The 25,731-nt window shown below is 36.5% G+C and overlaps 1 protein-coding gene across 1 annotated transcript in view; it reads left to right on the top strand.

Annotated features, from left to right (window-relative positions):
• The window catches only part of LOC104077096 (gamma-aminobutyric acid type B receptor subunit 2-like), a gene marked incomplete at both ends in the record, with an annotated part of 58,008 nt that extends 38,442 nt beyond the window's left edge, over window positions 1-19,566 (top strand). Inside the window, 5 exons of the mRNA XM_009578211.1 lie at window positions 503-604; window positions 7,905-7,970; window positions 13,732-13,923; window positions 15,029-15,265; window positions 19,441-19,566. Coding sequence (XP_009576506.1) covers window positions 503-604; window positions 7,905-7,970; window positions 13,732-13,923; window positions 15,029-15,265; window positions 19,441-19,566 — 723 coding nt within the window. The remainder of the gene's footprint in view (window positions 1-502; window positions 605-7,904; window positions 7,971-13,731; window positions 13,924-15,028; window positions 15,266-19,440) is intronic.
• Between the last annotated feature and the right edge of the window lie 6,165 nt (window positions 19,567-25,731).

The raw sequence follows: 25,731 nt of genomic DNA, 5'->3' as shown, positions 1-25,731 counted from the left end.
GTTGTTTCAAATCACCCTCAGCACTGAGAACATGTAAGAGTTTCCCTGATGAGTCTTTTCCCTTTGTACAGTCTTGAACATCACTTTGGCTACAAGAAAGGTTTTGGTCTTAACAGCACTGGAAATACACAAGAGTTGTCCATCCCCGTGATGCGAAGTGGGAGCCCACCGTGATCTTTTTGTCACACATAGTAAAGCTCTTTACATAGTACACCCGTTGATAGAAGATTATGGTGGTAAAAGAATAGTGTCTTGATCAGATTTTAGGCAAAACGGAAAAAAAAAAAGGTGGGTGCGTATATCATGGTCGAGATTGATAGAAGATTATGGTGGTAAAAGAATAGTGTCTTGATCAGATTTTAGGCAAAACGGAAAAAAAAAAGGTGGGTGCGTATATCACGGTCGAGATCATTGCTTGTCATTATAGTGATAAATATAGTCCATCTGCTTCCTCCCCACTGAGTCTCAGTTCAATAGTTTGCATTTTCTCAACTTCTGACAGGTGAGGAATGATCTGACTGGCGTCCTGTATGGTGAAGACATCGAAATTTCAGATACTGAGAGTTTCTCCAATGATCCTTGCACGAGTGTAAAGAAGCTTAAGGTATGTGCTGCTGTTTGAGGAATAAAGAGAAAGTGATGATTATGTCATGGCATTTGATTTAATTTTTTTTTTTTCCTATGAAGAAGGCTAATAAAACAAAATTTGCATAAGAATGGTATACTACTACATCCTGTTGCATAGTAAGGTTAACAAATGGCATTTTGAGGGCCTAGACCTGCTTGAGTCAATGAATCTCCATGCATATCGTAAATATTTTTATAGTTCCTGGTAAGGACACAAAGTAAAGCAAGTTGTTGCTGGCTTAATATTTGTACCTAAAGCACCAACCTTAGTGATATATGTGTTAAAGCTCTTGAGGTTTGGAACCAGAACGCTTTTAAGGTAAATTATCATGTAGCAAAAGCGTTGAGCATCTTTCCATTAGCTTCATCACACATTTTAGATTGAATTCTTTGCTTATGATCATCTGCATTATTTCATATGAATCACAGGAAAAAAAAGGAAAAATAAATTTGATAGCAGAATAATTTGCCATCCTTCTCTTACTATAATGATTTATTAGGTTCCTGGCATCTCATAGAATTTTAGCATTATTTATTTTAGCATTACCATGCAGTGCAACCGACAATAAACTAGACATAGGAGATACGAATCTTAAACTGCATACGAACATGAAAAGATGAAGCAAGAGAATGGTGAAGAATGATGAAGATCAAATCGTTGCTGGCATCAAATACGTATGACAGCCTATCAAAGCCACAATCCTGCAAATACTTAAATATGTGTAAAACACCCTAATAAACTGAATGGTATTAAAAAACTAAAATTAAAGCAAGGATATCCACCTGTATAAGACTAGGCTACTACTGAAGCTAACTGGAAAAGGTCTGAAGCATGGTAAACTAAGTGTGCTTTATTATTCCCACACTCTAGCAATGCAAGCCTGAATGTTTAAAGTATAAATAGGTAAAGATTACGTTTATAGGAAGCCATTTGTGTCTGTCCAGTCTAACCAGTTTGCATTTCCTATCTGGGGTTGAAAAGACTCCAGTATGTGTTATCAGTAAAGTCCACATTTTTGACAAGGTCTTTAACCCCTGTCATCAGAAAACCAACAATTCTGAAGGCAGAGCTATTTAAACCAACGGATGATGTAATAACAAGAAAAAATGCATATAAGCACACAATTCTGAAGGCAGAGCTATTTAAACCAATGGATGATGTAATAACAAGAAAAAACGCATATAAGCACGTATATTTAGGCTGAAGGTTTTATAGAAAAGAAGACCAGAAGACTCTATCAAACAGTATATTAAAGTTAAGTCTTGATTTCTTCTTCAAAACAAATTACTACAACAATAAATAAGTAATTATCTGGACAATCACTTATTCTTGACAGCAGTATAGGGTTACTTGGCCTTAGGTACATATGTCAGGCACAACTTAGCTATCTAATTCTGAAAATGTTCATTCCTTTCTTCAAGATGTATACCTAATATAGGTAAACTGGTATCTGCTTACTGTACTTGAATTAAAATAGACATAAAGTACCTTTCCTTTTCATAAACACAGTTTAAATTAATGAAATTAATGATTACGCAATACAAAATAGAAATATCTCATATGATCTGCAGAAATATATGTTCTATATTTTTCCCAGAAACACCTTAACTTTTACTACATTGACTCCAGCCTCTTTGAATCATAGTTGGAAAGTAAATTTAGGATTAAGGATATCTTTAAAACTCATTTTTGTGTTCAGAGAAAGGGATGTTGGAGGATATGCATTTGTACATCAACTTAAATTTTAAAAATTCTAAGCACGCACAGGCAAATTGTATGAGCAGTAACACTTCTGCTTCCAACTTTCTTGTATCTTGCACGTAAGACAAAAAAATTGCAATATATGAATTCCAATTCAATGAAACCATTTTCATCTGATTTCCCAAATACAGTAGGTGTTTTGGATACTGCCTGAACACCATCTCTCATTTTAACAGTCAAGTTAATTAAATTTCAAAATTTTGAGCCAGGAACAGGTTTGAATGTGGCCTCAATCTAAGTGAGTGACATGCACGCTAACACAGACATCAGCAAGTTTTGCCAGTGTGTTGTGATGGTGGGAGCTGTCACCCTCTAGTTCACTTTCACCATCACTGATTCCATAGCTAAGGTCAGAGGCTCATCTATAGTTCTTCAAGTAGACATCCAGGCATTTAGAAGGCAGAACATGTGGATACCTCTATTGACAAAGTTACCCAGCTTTGAGTAGATGTATTGATACCATCTTGACTGTCAGATACATGGTAGAGAATATGACAGGGTATCTGAGCTGTTCGATTTAGGTATTTCATAAAGAGCCTGCCAAGACATTGACTTTTCCTGGCAGATGAGATATTGTAGCAATCCTTCTCTGGAAAGCTGTGTAATACAACTTTGTGGTGTTATTCATTAGAAGTCAGACAGATTAAAATCTGATCACAGAAGGGAAGCTCTGCAGGCCGAAAAAAAAATAGCTGCCTACTCCAGTATAATGTGCATCACTCAAACTCTGAAAAGGCTAAAGAGTGCCTCATATCTGAGGCTGTTAGAAACGGCAGTGGAGACAAGTTGTTCTTCATCCCTCAGTGGAACATCTTAGATGTCTTGATCCTCACTGTCTTCAGGGTTTATACTACTCAGCTGCCAGTAGTAGCAAAGACACTTTATATTTAGTAGCTGAATATCCTCACCTATAAGAAGGAAAGAAGGGAGCAAGAGAGTCATTCATTTCTGAGGCTGTGCTATAGTCTTCATTTATAAAACATGTTTTTATGGGGAGTCCACTACAACTGTGGGTAAATGAAATGTAACTGTTCTTCGTTTTCTTGTTTGAACTTTAGTCCATATGGGAACATATGTATTGCTTACTGAGGAGCAAAGCTTAAATGCTGATATTGCTACTCTAAACTCTGAGAAGAGCAAATATGACAGCTCACCATCTGGCAAATGGTCTAAACATTGGTCTTTTTATACAAGTGCAGTTTTCGGAGTTGCCTTCCCCCTGGGATGTTTTTAATCATCTCATAGATCACCTGCTTAGTTTCATGAATTAAAAACTCTTCTGTCCAATACACTTTAGCTCCATGCAAGCAATTTACAACTCTATGAGAAAGAAAGAGTACTTGACACTTGCTGGGATCCAGTGGGTGACTTCTTTGATCCCTACAAGAGAGTTAACACTGTGTTAACTTACATCAGTCCCATGAGGGTTGATGTAAAAGAATAGTATATCCTTGCCAGGAAATCATACTGGTTGATAGTGTGACTGAAGGGGGAAAAAAATTATGCCCCAGTAAGTGTCTGATGTATCTCTTTGCATGAGACTATAATGTGGACCTATACCCTGATGTGCGAGCACTGAAATGAACCTAGCTCTGATAAACTTCAGTGCAGACTTCAATATCCATCCAGATAAAACCCCTGCAAGGGATTTGAGTTGTGTCCAGTTGCATGAATTTGAAGCTTCAGTGTCTTTTATGCAGGACAGAGGCAGCAGACCCAAGTCTGGCATCAAATGGATCTAGGCTTATTTACCATCTTGAATGCAATTCTTCAGGAACAAATTTGGGAAAGATGTGGAGGGGGACACAAAAAGCAGAGTTGGAGATAAAGAGGCTTACTGAGGAATGCATCATTGCACAGAGGAAAAATGTTATGCGTGGAAGAGGAAAAGCTATTGTACAGACTTTCCTAAATTATTTTCTTCTACATGTGTTCTAACATACAATTATTTGGTTACATGATTGCATGCTAAATTTTCCACTCTTTTTAACCACAAGCCATAAAACCCCAGGCACTGCATCTCACAGCATTGTACGGATATCTGCGTGGTTATAAACAGGAGGAATCTTTTATGATTTCCCATACATGACTAACCAACTAGAGCTATATATTATATTCTTCATGATGCAACTTCATGAGGCTGGACAAAGAAAAAGATATTCGGCCGTATATTCACTGTCAGCTTGACCCTGTGATCCCGTACTCTCCACTTAACCCAGCAACATCCCTGTCTCATTCTGGATCTTCATCCCAGTCTGAAGTTCCTTGCTTACCCAATGCTATGTTCTGCTTCTCTGATTTCTCATCTCCCTCTGAATAGCTTTGTCTAGACTATTGTTCCATTTTCTTCTGAGCTTACTTTCTGAGATTGTGGTTGTCCTAATAGTAATTATTTGTCAAGCTTCCTATTTGCCATACTCTTGAAAAAAGTCCTAATTTTCCCTCCCAAGCTCCTTATTCAGTACTGGTCTCAAGCCTACTGCTACCTCCCCAGCTGTTTGCTCCGTCTTTGCCTAAAAAGTGTAAGTATTCATTACCCACATTCCTTATTGGATCTGTCTCTCTTTCCCATGCGCTGTTTTTTCTCTCACTGGAACCTGCCTCCAGCCACTTTATTTACTGACTCTCAGCATTGTCTTCTTGGATTCACCTCTGGCCAGTACTGAGCATATGTGGATTGTGATTTTCCCACCCCTCAAAGGGTTAACACGTGGACAAATGTGGGGGAGAACTGGGGATTCATATTTCTGTCAGAGAAACCTTCTTTTTCTTAGCATATTGCACATAAAAAGACATGGAAAAAGACATTATTAAGGTTATAACTTTTAAGTCTTTGGAAAAAAATCAAAATTCAACTTTCTTTTGTTGTAGTCTTCAATGGCATAATACGTTAAATGGAGGACTCATGGCTTATTCTTTAATAGGTGGTAATAGAACATTTCTTTTGATCTTCTTCAGTCAGTTTGTGGTTGGATACCATTCAAATCTTTTAGTGAACACAGACATGTTAATGTCCTCCTTACCATACTGAGTGCTTCAAAAACAGTAATTTATTAAACTCATTAATTTAGACAAAAGAACATTTGAGTATTGCATCTTGGCTTGATCATACATCCCAAGGATGACAGAATATCAGGGACTGTCAAGTTCTAGAGCCATAGCTGATCTTTGAACTTGGGCCATGAAGCTTTCCAGGTGAGCATCAGGGATTCTCAAGAACTTGGTTCGGATGTGATTCTCACACTTTGCAGATTTCCTGCTCTGGCATCGGAAGCACAGTTCGTGATGGAAGTGGAGATTCCTGCCTGACAGAAAATTCAGCTTTCCTGAAATCCTTAGTCAGATATTGAGATGGTCAGATATTCAGAATGGGATCTGCTGTCAGCTGGACAAATCAGCAAATATAACCATTTGCTTGGGTGCCTGCAAAAGAGCAGAGTATGTCTGAAAATAGGATTGACTGCCAATATTAGAATGGGTGCTCTGCTATGCCTTGTGTGAAAAACATTTTCAAGATGAGTTTCTTGAGCGCCTTTTTCCTTGCATGTCTGTAGACGAAAGGAATGGTAGAGCCACATATTCCTGTGTCTGAATGTGCAATATTTAGGTCTGAGTGCTATTGCCAAACTAATTGCACAATGATATTAGTATAAGACAATCCTCGCAGACAGTAAGGTTATTGAAATGGGATAGGATATTTCTGGGGAAAAAAAATAGGATGAACTATAAAGTTCTTGTAGTCCTTTACAGTAAAAAAATAGTCACTGTGGGAAATGTACTCTGGTTTTTGGGATAATCAAGCGGAAGTAATGTCTTAAGGCATGGTACGACATACCACAGGCACTACACCTTCGGTTTGAAGGTCGTTGCGTAGCCAGTGGGCAGCATTACTGCACATGCACTGTAGAGTTACTCTCTACACCCTGCCTACAGTCTCTGGTGCTCTAAAACTATGAGGCAGCCCATGTTCTGGTATTTTTCAAATTGGTTCTCATCATATTATAAAATGAAAAGGAATTTGTTCAATTTTAAGTTTAATAAGTGAGCGCTGTGTCATTTATTTTTTAACCAAATGTTGCTGCTCTTTTTTCAAATATTTAATCTGCATTGTTACGTTCAGAGAGGTCAAACGATTCAGTCAAAGTTCCAAGAGTGACCAAAATTATTTTTAAAATGTGAAAAATGGAAATAATGTATAAGGGGATTTTTTTTCTGCACAATTCTTAAATGTATTTATTGTCCTTACAAAAACTGTAATACTCTTGCTGTAATTTGTGTAATTTGTTTGTTTAGTTTCATGTGACCTTGTTAGATTTGTTTAAAAAGAATCTAATCCACTTCAGTAAGATTTACATTACTTTATCAGTCTGTGGGTAAATATAAAAATAAAGAGAAGCAGGGTTACTGAAAATGCACAGTTCAGAATGAGCAAAGCGTATTATGTTCTTTCCAACTTTAACCATGCTAAGAGTTATACAACTTTCATGCATTTAATTGCAGAAGCATTTTAGTATATTTTTGCACTGTCCATCATAATATTTTCTGCTGAACATGAAATAAACATTGAAATTATCTAAAATCTTTGATAAATTGATTTAATTAAAACTGAAATGTTTCTCGCCACTGAAATTCACACTGAATCATCTGTTTCTTTTTTCCTTGGAGAGGGAAAGATCTATTAGCAATTCCAACCAAGTGCTTTATAAAAGAAATGAAAAATTAGATTTGCTCAAGCTTTTGCTGGAAACTCAGCTTTTGTGTGAAATAAAAGGTAATATTAAGTCATAAAAAGCTATCTGTTCTGTGTTTTATAGATGTTAGCATCAATTTTTCAAATGAGAAAAAAGCTAGCCCAGTTCCTGAAGAAATATTTTCCTGCATATGTTCCTGAATTTAGGAATATTTTCTTAATATATTTCTAAGTACGAAAGTAGAATGATCTCTTCTGACTTCAGTCATAGATTCTTAAAGTGTGATGATTTTTTTTAATGTGTGAAGGTGGGAGGGAGGAGGAGAGGAGGCATTGACAATATGTTATAGTGACCGTAAAGAAGATGTTGTATGAGTAAAACCTTTAAAAATTACTAAAGCGAGCATAATATCAAGGCATTTTATCTCACTTACAAATCTTCAGTCTCTCAACTTTAGAGCATTAGTTCATATAAGCAGTGAAAAGCATATATTTTCATTCGGTTTTAATATGCAAAATTTTGAAAGAAATATTGCAAAGGATCAAAAGAATATTTGATATTTTAGTGTTATTGAATATTTGACAAGATAAACATTACAGTTTTATTCTCATTAGTGTTATTCCTTAATCATTTTCTTCAAACACCTCAGCTGCTCTCTTTTGCAGTATTTCAAGTTCTTGAACTTTTAGAAAATTCTGAATTAATTTTGCTGTCTGCAGCTGTAATCTGTGTTAACTCTCTACACAATTTGAATGGCCAGCTGAAGTGGTTTCTGGAAAGGTTGTGACTGTATTTAACTGCTACGTATTTTATTCAATCTGCAGGGTAATGATGTTCGGATAATCCTTGGCCAGTTTGATGAGGAAATGGCTGTGAAAGTTTTCTGCTGTGTAAGTAAATATATTTAATTGCATATCAGAATAAAGAATGTGTTACATTTGAATAAAAAATACACTTGAGCATAAACATTTCTTCATGGGGTTCAGCTCTGTCAAGGTTTATATCACCAAGAGAGGTTACACATGCTTAGCTCCATTTCTGTTTCAATAAAATACTTTGTACTTGACTTCAGGAATTTAAGCGTGGACTGCATGGTTAGCTTCTTATTGCTTTCCTGTAGTGGAATTAAATGCCAATTGAGCTTGAGCATTTCTCTTCATGTCAGATCCAGGGAAACACTTGTATATATAGCAGCAGATACAGAGAACTGCAAAAGTTGAATCTTGTCCAAGAGTTGTGTTCTGAAGGTAATGTCTGCATGTATGTGGTTTTGCATGTTTTGCTTTGAAAGCATAAGAAATTCAAGCAGTTCCTATACTAAACAACCCTAATAATTTCTGCTACTCAAAATGTTGCTAATTATACAGTTATCATTCACTTTTGACTGCTGTATGTTTTACATGTTTTACATGAAAGCAAATTTTACTTTGTAAAAAATAAAGTTTTTTGAGTTAAAAGAAATGTAGTAAGTCCAGCATACATAAAATTCCCTATCCTCACCATTTATTTGTGAGTGTGAATGTGCTGCAAACATGCACAGTGTGATTGTCATTGAAAGTAGCAGGATTAAAATCTGATCTTTATTTGTACCTCTTCAAAAAAAAAAAAAAAAAAAAATCCCAAACAGGCAGATTTTAGTGGCCTAAATTTTGTATTGGTATTGAATTCTTAGTCTAAATAACCAGATTAATCCTGTATGAGCCAAGAACACAATAAATATAGTGGAAAAGCAATAATGATGGTATCTAAATTTCAGAGAGTGTTTTTCAGTGTTAGCTTAGAGAGACAAAGTTACCTATCCAAGCAAAGAAAAGAAAGGCAGAAGTTCAAAATCTGAGTGCTACATGTGCCTCAGCCACATGTTGGCTCTTACTCAGCAGCTGTCCCAGTTGCTGGCAAAATTTGGAAAGAAGATTGTAGAGTATATTTGGAAGGAACAAAATCTGTTTGCATCCAAAAGGAAATGGAAAGCATTATTTTCTTTTTCATTCTTCTCATCCCTGATCGGTCTTTGTATATAGATCTTTTTGTTCTGGCATTTAAATTGGATTGACAGAGATAATCTCCCATTTTTCCATTCCTGGAAGAAAGAATGGTCCTTCTGCAGCCCAGCTCCTCCTCAGATCTTTTGTGGTCGGGCTGCATTTCCCCAGCTGAGGGGTCCCAGCCAGAACTGCCTTCCGACCCAACGTTAGACAAGAGATTGGCTTCGCTTATGGCACTGCCTTAGTGCCTAGTTGCCTTCCTCTACAATTCTTTTCCAAGTCCATGTGCCTGTGAGGCCACTGAAGAAATCCTAGAAATCCTGGGAGGGCCAGGGTGTCCTCTTGTCTGCACTGCTCTAGTCTGAAGGATTTCAGGTGGGGATGTCTCTTTCACGCGAACGCCCGGTGCAGCTTTCTGTGGCAACAGTTTGGTACAAACATGGGAACCTTGCATAACTCAGAGCAGTTTGAAGAGTGGTGGCTGCTTCTAAAGTACATTAGTGTCAAAAATAATAAGGTGGATTTTTCTGGAGCCTGGAGAAATCTGAGAGGTCATGTATTTAGGCTTGTATAAATGTATTTATATGAGAGTTTCAGCGAATGCAAGAGAGGGCAGTTCAAAGTAGGTCATTTATATATTAATGCACTAAAATATGTCAGTAAGCTTGTTATTAGTCATAAAATATATTGTTGACTCATGCACTCCTACAGCTATGTGTCTAAGAGCACAGTAATTTAGATATGTCAAGTTTTTTAACCCGCTTTCCCAGGTGTATCTCCAGACAGGCTTCACTTGTGACTCTCTCTTATATTTTGCAGGGTGGCTCATGTCAGCCAGAGAAAGGCTTTGGGTTTGTTAAAGGAAGGTGCTATTGTACTAGTGCAAGTTCGTGGTTTTGTTTTGTTTGTTTTTTTTTTTTTTTTCTGATTGTGGTTATAAACTGAATATTATTTGTTAATGATTTATGTAGGTGGGAAAATCTTTAAAGTCTGCCTCAGCTTTCTGTCTGGATTCAACAATCATATGCTGTGAGGTTTCCTCAGGACATCCATTGGAGTTTATATGCTCATTTTCATTTTGCCTGGCTATTTCCTCCCTCTCCCCCCCCAAACACACACACACACACAAAAGATGCAGAGCACGTAAAGATAGATGGACAAAAAGATAGTTTAATTCAGTGGCAAACTTTAAAAACATGACAGGACTAATTCAAGCCAAAGTGAATGTTAGCAGGTGTTTCCTACCGTGATTTAAATAAGCTTAGATATTCATTTAACACTAGTGTCAAAAGCAGTTAACAATTTTAATTCTATGGGAAATCTTAAATTTCTAATGTTGTTTTCACCTTAGTGGGATGAATGTGATATTTTTCATGGAATAGAAATTAGGATATTTTGCTCAAAACTTAACACTTCAACAATCAAAATGGTCAACTGTGCTGGATATATATAATCTTTTTTTCATTTGAAATTGTATTAATTTTATTTTTAAAAAAAATTTAGTGGGAATTTTTCCAACATGTTATCTTTATAGATAGCCATAGAGATAATGCAGTATAGCCACGCACACATCAAGGCTGATGCCTAGCTGATACAATTATCTGTCTGAGGACAATTAAAGAAGATGACTATTACACATAGGTCACTGCATGAACTTTAGGTGGCTCTTTTAGTAAACATTTAGTAATAACTAAAGCCAGGCTTAATCAGCATGGTTGATACAAAAGGGCTGGACACTGTTCTCCTTGATCTGATAGGGTTTTACTGCTGAGTCTCTGTTTTGGAATTTTTAATGAGAAACAGATGGAGGTTCATTGCAATTCAGAAGTCTACAGGCATTCTTGTAGGGGGTGGGATATAGGATGTGTCCATGCTGTCACGTTGGAAACATGATGGAAATTCAATGGCAGTAAGGTTTTGCAGGCCCTTTTGAACAAACTGCTAGCAATTGTTTGCTACACATAGAAAGAACTCTTACAGAAATTTCTTTGTTGTAATTAAGCATCTCTTTATGAATTCAAACAAGAATGAAAAGTTAAAAAAAAAAATTCAAAAAATCAGTCTCACAAAGGCAGAAAATATCCAGGACAGTTTCCTGGCTGCTTGACAGCAACTAGGTCCTTTGTAGCCTAGGTAGGCACACGGGAAAGATTAGGGAAGACATATGACTACTTTATGCTGTTCTGATCGTACAAAGCACTTGTAAACCTCCTTTGCCTTACTCTTGTGTGCCAACAAATCTTCCCCTTAGAAACTAAAACCTGTAAGAAGTGGTCTGTGTGCATTCGAACAGTTCAAGAAAGATCTGCATATTTCAAGGAAATGTATCTTTTAAGCATCAAAATCATCTCCATTTAGCAGAATCAACAGGGAGGAAACAGTGGTAGAAAGCATTATTTTGAAATAAGTCTCCTGGAACCCAAACACTGAAATGCCTGAACACTAACAACTGTGCTGTCACTAGAAAAATGACTGCATGGTCAAGGTGCTCAGCTTTGGAGGAGCTGATTTTGTTCCTCCTTCTCTTGCCTTCCTCAGATTACCCTTCAAACTCCACCATTCCACCAGATCTTGAATGAAGAGTTGCCAGCTCTTAAAGTGTTTGAGTTTTGTTTTTTAAAGCAAAATCTAGACATGTAACCAAATTCTTGCAGGAATGTGAAAGTTTCAGTGCAACCTTGGGAATGATCCCTTGTCTCCAGGATGGAACTTGTGGCTATTTTGAAACCTTTAATTTTCAGCCCATATCCCAGAACATTTACAGATTATGCAGGAAACAGGCTCAAGTGTAAGCACAAAAATTCCAACAGCTTCAATTTCAGAATAGTTCATAGCCAATACTTTCTTGCAACACACAATTTGATATTTAATCTGTTTAGAGCAGGGGAAGCTACTGATCATTGTCCTTCTCTAAAAGCACTATTCTGGGTTAATTTGTGTCCTCAGTGATTTGAAAACTGTCAAATAAAAGACACTATATCACTGAAAGGTCTTGAATGACCTCACTGTGTAATGGAAACTCTTTTAGACATCAGAAAGTGTTGCAGGATGGGATTGCTATTTTCCTCACAGGTGGACCTGGGATGCAGTGTTGCCACAGCTGTAGGAGGAGTGGAGACGGGCAGGAGGGCAAAAGCAGATGTGTTTCTGGAAGGGCAGAATTAATGAGCAAGAGAAAGACAAGCAATTTATGTGGATTGTGGAATAAGTAAGATATGAGATGCAAGACACTGGCTTTCAGACAGGAGCGCTTTCAAGCAGCACTGTATACAAATGCATGAAATTTGATTTTGGCTGAACAAAAGCTCCTGCAACCAGGGGCCAAACAAATCTGCTTTGTGCACAATACATTTATGAACCGAGTTGACACCATTATAATAGCCTTCACAGATTTAAAGCTCAATTTTAATTTGGGTATTAACGTATTTAGAAGGCTGTTCTATTTCGTATTTTTTGCTATTCATCTTTATTTTTCTGCTAGGCTTTTGGTATGATCTTTGGGATACTTTTCAAAATGGTTATGTTCTGAATGACTAATATGTCCTGTTTACATTCTCATAATTTCCTCCTTCTGTAACATTTTCTGGGAAGGTGTAGCAGTTTTCCAGTTAAAAACTCTAAGGTTGCATCATGTATTTCTAAAAATTGGAATTTTTATCTTATAAGTATGTCTTGTATCTCCAGTATTGCTTATATTAGGAGCCAAAGAAGCATGAAACCTGCTGTTTTGAAATAGAGTCTGACTGAAATGTCAAAAGAAAAATATCTAGTTACAAGATAGTGAGAGAAACATCTGAGATAAAATTTGCTAATATTATCCTAGAACAGTTCCACACAATGGAATAGAGTATCTGTTGTGAATAGATCAGCTTTTAGGCACAACAGCATATGTGCCTGACTAATAAAGTATTTCTCTTTCCTGTTATATGTATCTGCTATGTATTGGAAGGAGATAACCATCATCTCAGTATCTTGGAGTATATTGGGCTGTATTCAGTATTCAAACAACATAAAATTTCACCTGAAGAAATTTCTTGCTGAAAAAACAAAGAAATCACTGAGATTTGCTTGCTTTATCAATTTACTATTGGTTAATGCTCCTCAGAAGAAACTGCTTACTTAATGTCCCTGTGGTCTCCGTTTTAGCACAGTCACATAATTTTTATTTGCAACATTGTGATTTGATGGTGCCTAGGATCCAAGTTTTCTTGTTTAACCTTATCCTGTTTTATGTGGTCTTTAGGATGATACTAGGATGACAATAATTTAGTTTAAATGTGATAACATGCTGGTCCTACCACTCATGTAATAGTTGTGTTATGGAGAATTTTTTAGGCAAATGCTGTGCCTTCTGCCAGCGTTCCTCTTAATCTCTCCCCGGTTTTAGAATTCAGTATTTTATTTTTCTGTTTGAATAAATGATCTACTGAAAGCAAAATATTTTGTCTCTTCTTGTGACCTGAATTTTAGAGACAGGAATCTTCAAGAAAGGAGTCTTTAGTGTTGGCAAGTAATTATTCTAAACTGTTCAAAATACTCGTATATCCTTCAGTTATGCCATAATGTCATTAATAATGGAAAAAAACATGAACAGAAAACAATTATTTTTATGTTCAATATGTCTATGACAATGTCTATTAGCTTTTCTACGTTTCTTTCTTTGTAGGCTTATGATGAAGAAATGTATGGCAGCAAGTACCAATGGATTATTCCAGGGTGGTATGAAAATCTTTGGTGGGAATCCTGGATTAATTCCTCACAATGTCTCAGCAAAAATCTTCTTGCAGCCATGGAAGGTTATATTGGAGTGGATTTTGAGCCTCTCAGCTCAAAAATGTTAAAGACCATATCAGGAAGGGTTAGTACTTTTCCTTCAACTATTTTATTTTTTATAGATATATATATACAATCAGTTGTCTCACCAGTGTCTTGACACTGCAAAGCACAGAGGAGAGAGGTGAAGCTAAAGGGTTCTGCAGAGAGAGCTGGCAGTCATCATGGTTATTCTCATCTTTCCACTGGTCTGCAATTTTTAAATATTTAGAAATCAGCTCCAATTCTCTACAGGGTAAGGAAGCAATAAAGTCCCTTGCCTCAAATCTCTTCTGTTCCCCCTGTATGAACATTACCGTTAAATGTACAGTAAAGCTTGAATTATAGTCTGCAGTATCACATGCTGCGTCATGTCAAGTTAAATAGTTGAGCACAGAAACAGAAAACTTTTACGTTTAACCCTAATCCTGCAAATGGCTAATTTCATTGGTGATTTGTACCTCTCATAACTAGGGGGCGGGGCTTGTTTTAAATATGTAAATATGTGGTATTTCCATAAAGTACATAGTATTTTATCACAAAACAAATGCATGCAAACTCTGGCCAATGAATAAACATGCTGATTTTGCTGCTTTTCATATTTTTTCATCTGTCTTTCATGCCTTGCTGAGTGAGCCTGAAAGGCAACTTTACAAAAAGGCAACTCATCATAAGATAGCACACCATAAAGAGCATAGTAAACTTGTAAAACATAGACAAATTGCCACTCAATTTCACTTTAAGCAAATAGTTGCTCAAGTCATCTGCATTATCCTAGAAAGTGTAATCGGATCACTAATTTGCAGGGATACTGACTTACTCTCTGTTCTAACATTGTGGTTCACCAGTGTGCTGGTAGTTTTGGTTGAACTGAAACCTTTTGTATGAAAGCAAAATAAAGCAAGTTGTCTTTCATACAGAGAAGCAACTGCTTTTCAGTCTCTCTGACTGCTAGGTCTCCCACCCAGTCTCACCATCAGTCTTGTAAGTCAGGCAGCACATGCTTTTTCCTTGATGTTTGTTTTGGCGGTCTTTTCTGTATTAGTGATGCATGTCTCTAAATCGGAGAGTGCGGTTCAAGGTGTAGGTTTGGACCCAAATGTGTAAAATGTTAAGTTTTGAAGTAAACCTGAAGTTTTTCTCCTCTGCAGACTCCACAGCAATATGAAAAGGAATACAATGCTAAGCGTGGTGATGGACAATCCAGCAAATTTCATGGTTATGCCTATGACGGAATATGGGTGATTGCCAAGACTCTGCAGCGGGCAATGAAGTATCTCAATGCCACCAATAAGCACCAAAAAATTGAAGATTTTAACTATACAAATCACAAACTTGGCAAAATTTTTTTGGATGCTATGAATGAAACCAACTTCTTTGGAGTAACGGTAAGTCCCAACCAGATACCTGTGGGGTGGAGGAGGCTTGTGATTTTAAGTCAGTAGCTAAAGCAAGCATTAAATTTTAAATACTCTTGAAAAAGAAACACAGTTGTGTATTTCTTGTATCTTCAGAGCTTCCACGGTTCTACTTTATCTTAAAAATTAGTGTGGTTGCCTTGAGACTCTTGCTCATTACCTGTATTCTGATGCCAAGTGATGACTCTGTACAGTTCCTCGGTTATCAGATTTTTAAGTATGGATGTCATCTGAATTAACAACTCAGTATGGTCTCAAGGGAACCACAAGTGTTGCAAGCTGCAGTGACCTTTTAAGTGACTGTTTTAGCAGCTGAGGAGTAGCTGGAATGCGATCTGAAAATACCTCCTATTTCCCTCCACCATTTATTTTTGATAATAGATTATAGTACACTAATGTCTCCAGCTCCAGTGCTGTACATCCTAGATATTCTTACAACATACTTCAGTTGCCATTTAAGTTTATTTATAATTTGTATTTTTTTACAGTCAAGTACAAAGCATGTTGACTATGACTTAAGAACAACTGGTCACATATAGTAATAACCTCATTCTCTTTTCAATTGCACCATTGCAAATTCATAGTATTTTTTTTTTTTTTATTGACATTGCTTTTAGTTTTTAACAGAGTAAAACAGGCAATAGGAGTGTGGCCCTAAAACTTCTTAATTACTTAATTGTATCTGAGGCAATGTCAATCAGAAGTTAATGGTGCATATATGTTCAGGAGTGTGCAGAGCCATACTCCTTCACCAAGAGAGATGAGCAGACTCCATTTCGGGGAGAATGGTTTTCACAGTTTCCGATAGTAGCAAATGAGAAACCTACTGGAATGCACTTTGTTAAGCAGTGTACTTAGGCTGCAACACGGCAAGATAAGGAAATCAAATGTGTAATTTCAGCGGTGCACAGAGGGAGTGCTTTTAGGCACCTCCTTGCAGCAAGAGCATGCAGAAGGTTGGCAACATTTCTGCCACCGTGCAGTAGCTTGTCAGATTCTGTCCCCAAGTTAATTTAAATTGTCTTGAATACCAGTTAACCTCAAAACAGGTTGATGTAGCAGAACTAAGGTTGTCATACGTGTCACAAATTTGTTCAAGGAGGAAATGCCTACATATGGACATCAACAATGAGTGCAGGCTCAACTTTTTGGTGTCCTTGTTAATTGCTGAAGAAGCCTATATTTTGTATCACAGTACAATTGAAACTAATTTAGGATTTGTAAGTAAAAAACAATCATATGGCAAGACAATACTAGAATCTAGTTGCTTGTAAAATATGAATTTTGCTTTCTTTTTACACTGAATTTGACTGAAGGTTTCAGTAGAAGAATTGTGCAGTTATGGGGTACCCCATTGCATCCATAGCAGGACTGGATTTTTGATAAAACTTCCGGTCAGTAGCAGCTATGAACCAGACTCTGCAGGGACTCAGACGTCTCTGTCCTGAGTTATTCCAAGTACAGCATCTCTCAATGTGGTTGAAATTGTATATTGCTATGTAGTTCCTTTTTTTTTCTTTCCCTGTCTTAGCCTTTTTGCCTGCTGTTTAGTCTTGACAGCCGATTATGGTAAAATTGATAGATTTCATTAGCACTGCTCAATTGCCGTTCACTGCTCACCTCCCCCCCAAAAAAATCCCAAACCTCTAAGGTGAAGAAGGCTCTTTTTTATTAGTTTCAGACACCAGCAAAACCTCACGTATGAACTGCATCCCTTTAGGGATGCTTGTCTGAGGCGCTTCGTAAAACGTTTCTCTTTAAGATTGGACTACCAAGTCATTGTGACAATGCATAGCCCAAATCTGGTATTTGCAAGGATCATGCTTCGTGTTCCTATGATACATTCACAAAAACATTTTAATCAGTAAAATATGGAGGGAAGAAAATCTATAGCAGCTACACTTCCTTAGGATATAATTAGAACAAACAACACTCAAGTTTTTCCAGACAGTGTGAAGAAGAAGAGTTTTATAGTAGGTATTATAAGTTTTGAATTGAACTGTTCAGGAAGTTGAAGGAGCAGATTAATTCTTAGCAGAAATATTTTTAAACTTTATATTCTTCAGTCTAATAAATTTGTGACCTAATTTAAAACTTTCACTGGAACATAAGTTTTAGGTCTTGGAGTGCCAAATCTCATTTTAATATTTGTTTCCAGAAAAAGTATTTTAGTATAAAATTTTTTGCAATTTATTTTCAAAAAATTATTCTAAACAGGAAAAGGACATTTATTTACTCTAAAGTATCTATGCCAAATACAAAATGAGTTTCTGAAAAAAAAAAAAAAGAAATAAAAGGAAGGACTAAATCTGATCAATCTTCAAAAACTCATCCAACGATATAGTAAAATAAGTTGTTAATTATTAGGTAAGAGGAGAAGGTAGAAAGAAGCTGTAAACAAGAATCTAAAATTGCAAAATCTATTAAGAAGCATCATCTTTCTTTACGCTTTCTGTGAAGATGATATCAGAAACATTGTCATGTCATAAATAATAAATCCCTTTACCCAATTTTCATTTTCTTTGAAATTATTTATAGTAAACCACAAAAAATATAATCACTGTTGAGCAGTGTTTTCTGTGGAATTTTTAAAAAAATTTTGAAAAGACTTGCTGGGAGTGAAGTGTGGTAGTTCCTGATTATACAGAATGTCATTCTTTCAATTTTCTGTTCTTTTTTCTGACCTTTTTTTTTTCTAGGAGACAACATTTAGAAAACAGTTTAGGCTATTGCCCAAAGAGTTGACAGGACTAATCCTCTTTTTGTGCATCAGAAACTCAGTCCATAGATGGTATTTATTCTAATTCTACTGTCAGAAATCTATTGGAAAGAAAATTATAGCTATTCCTTAAACATTCCTGAAGGTTCTGCTCTTTTTCTGGATCTTTTTTTTCTCTTAACAAAATGGTTCCTTCTGTTATTTTTCCTTCATGCTTATCTGACTTAAAGTCATGTTTATTACCATATAATTTTCTCATGTATTTTGAATATAGAGCAAGGAAACACGCATTTGGTGTTTTATCAGAAAACTGTAATATAGCTATCTGCTACACTTTTTCAAAGGTAAAATGGATACTGCTTTACAGGTGCAAAAGGACTTTGTGATGAGAAATGCAATACAAACAAACAAAAGACCTGCAGGGATGTTCCTACAGTTTTGTTAATCTGAATGTCCTAATTCTGAAGCCAGATCCCCTGATGTTGGCCTTTTTCAAATCAAGTAAGGCATTGTGTGGTTAGAATGGTCCATCTGCATCCGGACCAGCTTTCAGGATAGGAGTCCTTTTGATTTGGGACTAGCTTGGTTTTCATGGTTTACATTTTTCTAATTCCTTGCTTATCAGCGCACTTACTTATTTTTTAATGGGAAAGTTATTGAAACAAAAAGGACTCTTAAAGGATTTTGGACAATTTTTTCCACTTTTCTTAATCCAGATAAAGCCATTTTTGTAAACTGAATGCAACCCTGCCACCTTAATGATTAATAAACTACCAGATACCTGTTTCCTTGCTAAAGATATCCCTCTTCTCAAATAGTAGACATTTTTTCTGATAACCTAAGTGTCAGAAAATGAAAGATAAGAAAATAAGTACTCACACAATTTATTTTGACACAGTTTAGATGTCTGAGGAGTCCCCTTATGTAGTTGGTAGAGCCACTGGAGTGGCTCTGGTAATTTAGAGTTGGAGAATCTACTGAAGTCTCTGTTGAAGTGTTACTACTTTGAATCAGTACAGAGTGATAAAATGATGGGAACAAAATATGTATCTGGGATATCTATATATCTGCATTTCAATTACATAACAGTTTATAGCATACTACCTATAAAATACCTTCATGTATGTGTGGAAGCCAAAGAGAATTTTCCACAGAGCTAGAATAATTCTCCTAAAGCAAGATTGTTTGCCCAAAGGATTAAAAAAAAAAAAAAAAAAGAAAAGTCTAACTTTATTTTGTGTAATACTACCATAGTATAACTTGTAGACTTGATAATTAGTGAAGAATTAGTTTTGTCTTCTCAGGATACTGAGTCACATTTAGTGCATACTGAATCAAAATCCATCTAGAAAACAGAATAATTTTGTTTTAGTCATTTTTTCCCTTTTTTTTTTCCTCTTTGTAAAGACTATGGATGGTTACATAGTACCTTACAACTACAACGTTTATATTTGTTAGCAGAAAAATGTTGGTTATACTTGGAAAGATATTAAATACCGTATTTGTTCTCGGTATGGTGAAAGTTGCATTGGTTCCATGGGGTAGCCAGGTGGTGAGAAAAATACAGCGAGTGTTGGAGATAATTTTTAATTTATTTTTTATGCAAAACATGACATTATTTTTAAAAATGCTTTCTTCTAATTTTCTAATCGCTTCACCTTTGTCACTGATGTGATGTCATGAATGTTACCATTCTCTCTGGTTTATGCCTGAAGTCCTGTAACTGTTGTAGTAGGGTATTCTGCTGCTTCAGTTTATTGCTATTATCTGTGATTATAAATCAGGCTTCAGAAATGTTAATTTATTTCTTATCCTTATGGCCTTCTATTATTTGTGTGTAATGGAAAAAGAATTACAGTGGAGGAGAGAGAAAATTAAATATGGTGTTGTCTTTCCTTTTATGTCAGCCAGAGACTCTAACACAGTAGGATAAAATTCCATCACAGTAGCTGCTGCACAATTGAAACCACAGCCATGAAATAGCTTTCAAGTCTGTCCCTGGCATCCTGCATTTAAATGGATCCAGTCATGTTTCATAACTGGAAAAATGCTTATTGATATGAAGTTCATTTTGTATTTTGATGCTGATTATTTCTGAAGATTGATTTTAGCAGCTTGCCTCCACTTTCCAGGCTTCAGCAGCCACTGTGCTGTACAGGAATCTCAGAAATATAGAAGGTCTTAACATCAGAATAGGAACAGGGAGAAAGTATTTATTTCATGTCATCCTGGAAAAATAACATACCCTAAGACTTAAGGAATACGTTGGCCTTGGCAGAGAATCAGATGGAATCAGTGTGGACTTCAGCAGAGTGAACTTATGCTTAATATGGGGGTCTAACAAACATTTCAGTAGTGGCATTGATCCGCGAAGTTGATTTTGCATGAACAGTTCTGAATTAAGCCTCAAGAGCTATTTATACCTGGAAGCAAATTTTCTTTGTTGGCATGAATGAGGTAGGACAGATAGTAAAAGTATTGGGGGAGGGCAGAAATTTTAATAAAGTAGCTTCTTGTTAATCTAGAATAGTGCTTTAACAGTATGTTTCATTTTATAAAGGTGGGTGGAAGTTTAGCGTGCAGTGGAATACCTAACACTACAAAGATACCTGTTCCTGAGAAATACTTTTGAATGTTCCATCGAATTTGGCTTGGTCTTAATTTTGAGCATTTGAAAATTTGCATTTGGCCATTATCCATAATTGGGTGATTTGAGAGAGTTCAATAAGCTAGCAAAATGCATAGTCAGGAAACGACGTGTATATGTATACGCACACACGTTCTCACAACCCACCTGACTGTTGGCAGATCTCAGTTTTTTCCACATCTGACCCCATGGGTTATTAACGTGAACTACTCTGAACTTAATGCCTTGTGTTTCCTTTTGATTTTTCAGAACTTGCTTCCTGTTACAGGGTTTCTTGTATAGCACAAGAAAGAAAAATACTTGGGGTCTGGCTATGTGCAAGACCTCCTACATCTCTTTTTGGGTTTTCTGAACCTTGAATCTGATCTTCCCCCAGTGGAGATAAACGTGGTGAATCTCTTACTTCCTTACTCCCTCCTGACTTCCAGTGCACTATCCAACACAGATCAGCAACTGAGAGCAGTACAGTGGGTTGGTGAAATAATTTGCTCTCCATATGGCCAATTCATTTAGGAGACTCCTCAAAATAGAGAGGTGCTAAGGTAAGCCATCAGCAAGTTTGCATAGGGTCATAAATAATGTTTGCTCATTAGGAAAATTCAGTGCAAATGTTTTCATCTGCCAACAATGTAAAACTGCATACAGAAGGAAATCCTAACTTTTTAAAGTGAGAACTGAGATTAACTGTGACATTTCAAGATTAGCCCTCAAGCTAATCAGCAGCTGACAATTTAATAGATATAGTAGGTGGCAAATAAAAAAGGCTTTAGTCTAAAGTTGTAGAACACTTATTACTGCATCTGTCATTCTAATAGGTGGATATATGATGAAAATAAATGAACAACATACATTTACAGAAAAGCTAGTGAAACATTTTCTAAGATCTGGTTAACATCTCTTAGCTTCCTCTGCTCTATATTTAATTTTGTCTGTATCTAGACAGTGTTGAACATAATACATAATATGCCCTAGAAGCTGCTTTGTTGCGATTTTGGGCACAAAGAGTGGAAGTCCCTACAAATAATAAAGTAACAAAGCTCTAGTGAAGGTTTTCTCTTGTTCTGTTTTTCTTTTCTACATTCTTTGAAGTTGAATGATGAAAGACTACAGAAAAAAAAATTACCAAATTTGGAAGCTCTGTCCTGCTCCATATCAGCAGTTAAGCTGGGAGAGGGTATCAGTGGTTTTAAAGAGTTTTCAAAACAGTTTCTTCCTCTGCCAGTTGTTTTTATCTGAGGTTGGTATAGAGGGCCATTTGAAAAAAAAAGATACTGAAAGAGGGGACAATCTATAGGACAAGCTGGACAAGCAACATAGGAACTACAGGTTCTGATATCTCTTGCGTAAGTAGGAGGTTGTTTTTCCTGATGGTTAGATGGCCTTTTGTGTTCTATTTAGACAGAACTACTAGGTAGATAAGGTGTTCCTTTGCCACCCCTCCAGCATGTAGTAGAAAAAGAAGGAAAAATGTTATGTACCTTTTTTCATTACAGTAAAGCTCTGTACCTTGCTTCACCAAGTTCTTTTTGACAAGAGATAGGAAATGTTGTTCATATGCCTATTGAAAAAGGGTGACAGGATAAAATCTTACAGACACTCATGGAGAAGTGATCCTCCTGCAGTAAGTGTATCAATGAAATATCATCTCAGAAAAATAATAGAAAACCTGGAGTAGCTCCTTCCACCTATACCGTGGCTTCAAACCATGTCAGTATCTTATGATCAAAGGCAGGTGACACATCAGTGTGGACCTCTGGTGATGATCCCATATCAGCAAGAGGATATGCACAACATGTCTCTGTTCTCCATATACAAGCCTATGGAAAAGAGTTAAGGATTTGCAATATATGCTATAAGAACAGTTTTGACAGAGTCTCTCCTGCAATTATAAACCAAAATGAGAAAAGTGGTGCAAGGTGTGTGGTACTGACAATGTTGCAAATTTCTAATTTTCTGTTTGTGAAATGTAGCCATTTCTTTCACTGAAACTGCAGCTGTAGCCTCCCGAGGAAGGACTAGAACATTGCTGTTAAAGGAGGTGCAGAAGGAAAATGAAGAGTGATGGAGAAGGGAAAGTCTCAGGTGTTTTAACTGCTCTGGGACAGATGCAGTTCTTGGTAGTTCTGGTAGCACGTAATGTGTCAATTAATACAGTAGCCTAGCAAACAACTGTCTTGAATGCTAGGATTATATGGCGAAGGCTAAAATTATTTCAAGCCCCTTTCAAGTATTATTGCCTGTAAAGGAAGACTGCTCCTTCCCCAAGAGAGAAATGTCTTGAGTGCAGAGGGGACAGACGAAGAGTCGTTAGGGCCTGGGATCTGGATGGGGAGCCCCTGAGAGAGGAATTCAATCCATAGCTGTGTCCCTACATGCCCCCCCCCGCCCCGCCCCCTTTTTTTAACAACAATGAGTCTGGAAAGGAAGACTGCAGGAAAAGGTGTATTTAGGAGAATATAATGGGAAAGGAAAAGAATTCCTGGAAGGCTTTCATATAATCTGCATCACTGAGCAGTGCTGAATTTCCAGCCTCCAGTGCCTCTTGTTCTTGTTCTGATTTGTTTTACAGTGCATAGAGCTTAATAAACATCTTCTCACCTGACTGTGGTTTTCTTGAAACTGATTTTACTGTCCTTGTTGAAGAGCAGATCACTAACAGATTATATTCATTCCGTAGAAATATGTCCAGATATAGACATATATGTGTGGGCCATGTGTTTACTAGATGGGCCATGTAAGTGTTTACTAGATGGAGCATGACGGTTCTGAAGAGCCAGCTAGGCTCTTTTATGGCAGATGGTGTGTGAATCAAAGAAGTACAGGCTGGCACAGGCACAGCTGAACCGTGCTTCCAGGTGAGTTTTTGCAGATGACGTTTAGGCAAAAATCTGTAGATGTATGGCAAATTTAGGGATGCTACTGCTTCTACCTGCTGCGTCTCCATTTGAAATGACAAGCAAAGACATCTTCCATGGATACGTCCAAACCCTCAGCTGCCCAGTGGCTTGGGGATGACACTCACCAAACATAATACAGCCTTCAGTTGCAGCATATTCTCTCGGTATGCACAGTGGTTGGAGCAGCAAGGTTAGTTATCCTGCATCAGCCTCAGTCTGCAAACTCTTTCCTCAGACCTACCTCTGATTTATCTCCCTTCCCTCCTAGATGAGAGCACTGCAGAAGAACCTGAGTTAGCTTAAAGTTTGAGATGTGAATGCCTTTCAATCATGACTCTAAACTTAAAAACCACTATGATTTTAGAGATAACATATTTTAGAAATGGTATAAAACTGAATTCCTGAGAGCTGGAGGGTATTATAGTTCCTGTTTTATTTTCCATGGGAACAGATGTTAGCCCTGCTGCCTTGGGACTGTTCCAGCTCTGGTAATTCCGCTCTGTGTACCTAAAACTCTCACTGAGATTTCAGACGGATAAGGAAGTTATTATTTACTAGCTTTACACCGGGACTCTTCTGGGACAATAAATGCCATAAAGATGCAAAATTTTAGTATTACTATTCTCACTTCTTTTATTAGACATTGCGTTTTGTTATTATTTCACTGTATAGACAAAGCATAGTAGGATTTTACTGGTTTGATCTTGTTCCTATTTCAATCAGTGCAAAATTTCTTTTAACTTCATCATGAGCAGGGGGAGGTCCTTAACTAGCAAACTGCTTTAATAAATAATTTGTGAATATAACTCAAAATGTTATTCTAAAATCCTTTTTGCTCACAGAAAATTTAGAAAAAAATTCTTCTGAAATTCTTTCTAGTATTAATGAATATATTTTAAGAGTGCTGATCAGCTGTAGTGCTGTAAGTTACTAATGAATGATTAGACACAAGAGTTTGTTCAAGCACGTTTGGAGAACGCCTCTAGATAGTGTACTATGTGGAATTACATGACTCATGTCAAATAACTGCAAGCAATTGAAATAATGTGGTGAAGTATAGCGATTTAAAAAGTAACATCTACGGATGCCTATAAAAGGCTGCAATTTCTAATGCAGATCATGAAAATCAAAGAAACACTGAATATTTTAGTGATCAGTTGTGTTCATTATATATATTCTTTTGGCACAACAGTGTAATTCTTAACTGGGTATCAGATATTTGGGAATAGTAATATGGAAAAAAGATAAAAGAGAAATCTCAGAGAGGGTACAGATAATATTATGAAGGTTGAAGCAACAGGAATACTACTCATAAACCAATTTTTGAAAATCTTAGGAATATGTTTTCTACTATTCTTTGAAGAGCTGTTATCATACTACTCTAAAATCTTTTCAACATCTGAGATTTTAGAGAATGATTAAAGCACATAAATAATAAATATATTTCTAAATATGCCAAAATCTTAGACAGGTTCATTTACGAAATAAATTATGAAGTATAAGATTAGTTCTAACCTGCTTATTTTTATCCTTTACATCACAGATTTGGATACTTTAAGAAAAGGAATTTAAAAAATGCGTTTTTCTGATAATTTTCGTGTCACATTTACAAAGATCTGTTGATTTAGGTTAATTGGACTACTTCTCTCCATTGCTGAATAGTTTTATGTCAAACTTTAATTTATGTTCTGTTTTCATCTAGGTTACCCCGTCAATGGGCAATTTTAAAAAGCTTTTAAAAGGAGTCTTTTTTGTCTTCAGTGAAAGTGACCCACATTGATGTTACAAGAATTAGAATTTAACCTGATGGGAATTTTTGTGTGCACCTAAGAGCAAAGTTCTCCCTTGGGGAATATTTTGCAATGTGACATTTTTACTTTCTGGCCAGCCAAAAAAATTAAATGTTTAAAACTGTATTTTAATTCTCTGTTCATACTGCAGTACTTGTGAGATTTTGGCTTCACCAATTAACATACTCTCCGTTGTTGTTAATCTTTACGACAGCTCAAGGCAAAAATATTCCTTAACTTGAATACAGCATTTCGCTGAGTGTGAACCCACCTGTAATGTTAAAAATGTTGTTATTAGCTGACTTAGCCTGGAGATGCTCTGAGGTTGTCAGGTCTGGTGTTCAATGGATTTACATTTTCATACATCACTGCTCTTCTTTTCT

Source organism: Fulmarus glacialis, unplaced genomic scaffold (genome assembly GCF_000690835.1).
Source record: "Fulmarus glacialis isolate BGI_N327 unplaced genomic scaffold, ASM69083v1 scaffold4485, whole genome shotgun sequence".
NCBI lineage: Eukaryota > Metazoa > Chordata > Aves > Procellariiformes > Procellariidae > Fulmarus > Fulmarus glacialis.
This window is presented reverse-complemented; position numbering and strand designations above follow the sequence as displayed.